This window comes from Nematolebias whitei, chromosome 11 (assembly GCF_014905685.2).
Source record: "Nematolebias whitei isolate Nwh7 chromosome 11, NemWhi1, whole genome shotgun sequence".
In the NCBI taxonomy this organism is placed as follows: Eukaryota; Metazoa; Chordata; class Actinopteri; order Cyprinodontiformes; family Rivulidae; genus Nematolebias; species Nematolebias whitei.
The window spans coordinates 3,936,801-3,939,092 of NC_056508.1; the positions used below are offsets into that span (position 1 = coordinate 3,936,801).

At 44.3% G+C, this 2,292-nt stretch overlaps 1 protein-coding gene across 1 annotated transcript; it reads right to left on the reverse strand.

The window, feature by feature from the left end:
- Positions 1-783: 783 nt before the first annotated feature.
- Positions 784-2,011, reverse strand: npbwr2b (neuropeptides B/W receptor 2b). The gene has a single exon (XM_037683861.1). It carries the CDS (start codon positions 2,009-2,011, stop codon positions 998-1,000), a length of 1,014 nt encoding a protein of 337 aa, XP_037539789.1. The 3' UTR covers positions 784-997.
- Positions 2,012-2,292: the final 281 nt, after the last annotated feature.

Consider the following 2,292-nt stretch of genomic DNA (forward strand, 5'->3'; position numbering starts at 1 on the left):
GAAGTAAAATTATGAGTGGTGGTATTTGGGAGTCTTGTCCAACCCATTATAAGTATGACATTGCATAAAATTATATATAACCTTAGTTACGAGCCAAAACTAGAAAAAAAAAAACATTTTGTCATTTAACAACAAATGTAAGATCTATGTGTAAAACTTTGGCATATAAGTTAGTGGGCGATAAGCATTCCTTGAAAGGGAGTGGTGGTGCAGAGGTTATAGAAGGTGAGCCTGTGATCGGAAGGTTGCCAGTTCGCTCCCAGGACCGACATCAAAATGTGGGTGGAAAAGATGAAACACACTCATTTGCCCCACTCTGGGCCCTTGAGCAAGGTCCTTAACCCCCACCATCAGATCCCAAACAGGTCTCTCTTGAAAATGAGTCCTTGCGACTCATTGTGACTCAATACCTGCATTTTTAATTAATTTATTTATTTTTGGCTGCTCCTTCTTCAGGGGTCACCACAGCGAACTAAGTCGCACGAAGACTTGGAGATTATTTTTACGACAGATTTTCTTCCTGACACAACCACGGACACCGAGCTACCACAGCCTCTGTGTGGAGCAGAGAGCTGATATCTAGGACACCCGGAGGAGCAGATGGTGGGGGTTGCTCAAGAGCCCAGAGTGGGACGAATGAGGGTGGGGGCAGGTGTGGGTGCTTCACCTACACCACCCACATTTTTGATGATGTCGGTACCGGGGCTTGAACCGGCAATCTTCCGATCACAGGCCCGTCTTCTCTAACCGCTGCTCCACCACTCCCCTGGACTCAATACCTGCATAAATAAAGGTTAAATTAATTAAATTTGCTCAAGGAAAGCTAGGCCCTGGATTCTTTACATTTTTTGTTTCATGAGTTGTATGTAAATAAAATGTATGCATCCTTGTAAAAACTCTCTTTCTGATCTGATTAAATCTGCTTCGTCTTCCCAGTTTGTTCTCAGCGAATCAGAGATGAGTGCAGCCTTGTTCCAGAGGTTGATTTGTTGCACCTTCAAGCTGGTCGGCACTCCAGCATCTTTGTGAAAGCTTTCCTGAAGCTGTCGTCCAGAAAGGCATAGAGGAACGGGTTGAGGCAGGAGTTGGCGTAGCTCAGGCTGGTAATAAAATATGAAATTCCAATCACCAGTGGTGTGGTCCTCAGGTCTGTGGTCAGAGCTACAATGGTGCTCAGGTGGAACGGGGTCCAACAGAACAAGCAGACAGCCAAGACGATAAAAACCATGATGGTGACCTTCTTCTTGGCCTTGTCTAGAGCCTTGGCATTGCTGTTAAGCTTCATATTTCTCAGCTTATAGAGCATCATGGTGTACAGGATGCAGATGGTAGACACTGGGATGGCAAAACCCAGAACGAGCGTGTAGATTCGACTCGTTTTGAACCATAAGTTCTCGGGGCTTGGGAAGCTCAACACACAGCTCTTCCGCCCATCGTTTGAGTTGTAGACCCCAGCAAAAACAGTGAAGGGCATGACAATGAGTATGACGAGAATCCAGACGCAGAGTGAGATGATTTTGGCTGCCCGATAGGTACGGTAAGGCATACGCTTAGACCTCACTGTTGCCCAGACGACCAGATAGCGATCAATGCTCATGACTGTCAGGAAGTAGATGCTAGAGAAGATGTTGTAATGGTCTATGCTAAGGATGACTTTACACAGAACCTCTCCAAAAGGCCAATAATTTAGTAAGTGTTCAGCAATACTGATTGGCAACACCAGCGTGAACAAATCATCGGCAATAGCCAAATTCAGGATGAACATGTTGGTGACCGTTTTCATTTTGGGGGCTCTGAGAATGACATAGATGACAGCCGTGTTGCCTGTCAGTCCCACAGCACAGATCACAGAGTAGATGATTGGTAAGATGACATAAAGGTCGGCGTAGAAGTAAAAGTCTGAGGGAGAGGTGCAGTTCAGGTCCGTGCTGTTCACAGATGTGAGGGAATAAGGGTCCACAGAGTTGTTACAGGCCGGTAGAGCGCCATTCAAAATGGAGATATTCTCCATATTTGAAAACAGGCAGGATCTAAAGCTAAAAGCCTATATGCATTTTATGAAAAGAAAAAATCTCATAGCAGCAGAAATGTTTCTTCTGTCATCAGTTATGAATTATTTAGACAAAATATTGAACCAAAAGTGTGAAATGACGAACAGACAAGTCTCCAGTTCATCAGAAAACACTCGTACCCCTCCTCATCCACTCTCTGGGAAGAAAATATGAATGGGTTAGATCCTCTATAGTGGATTAAAAAAATAAAATAAAATAAAATTCAGTGTTGATCTGCTCA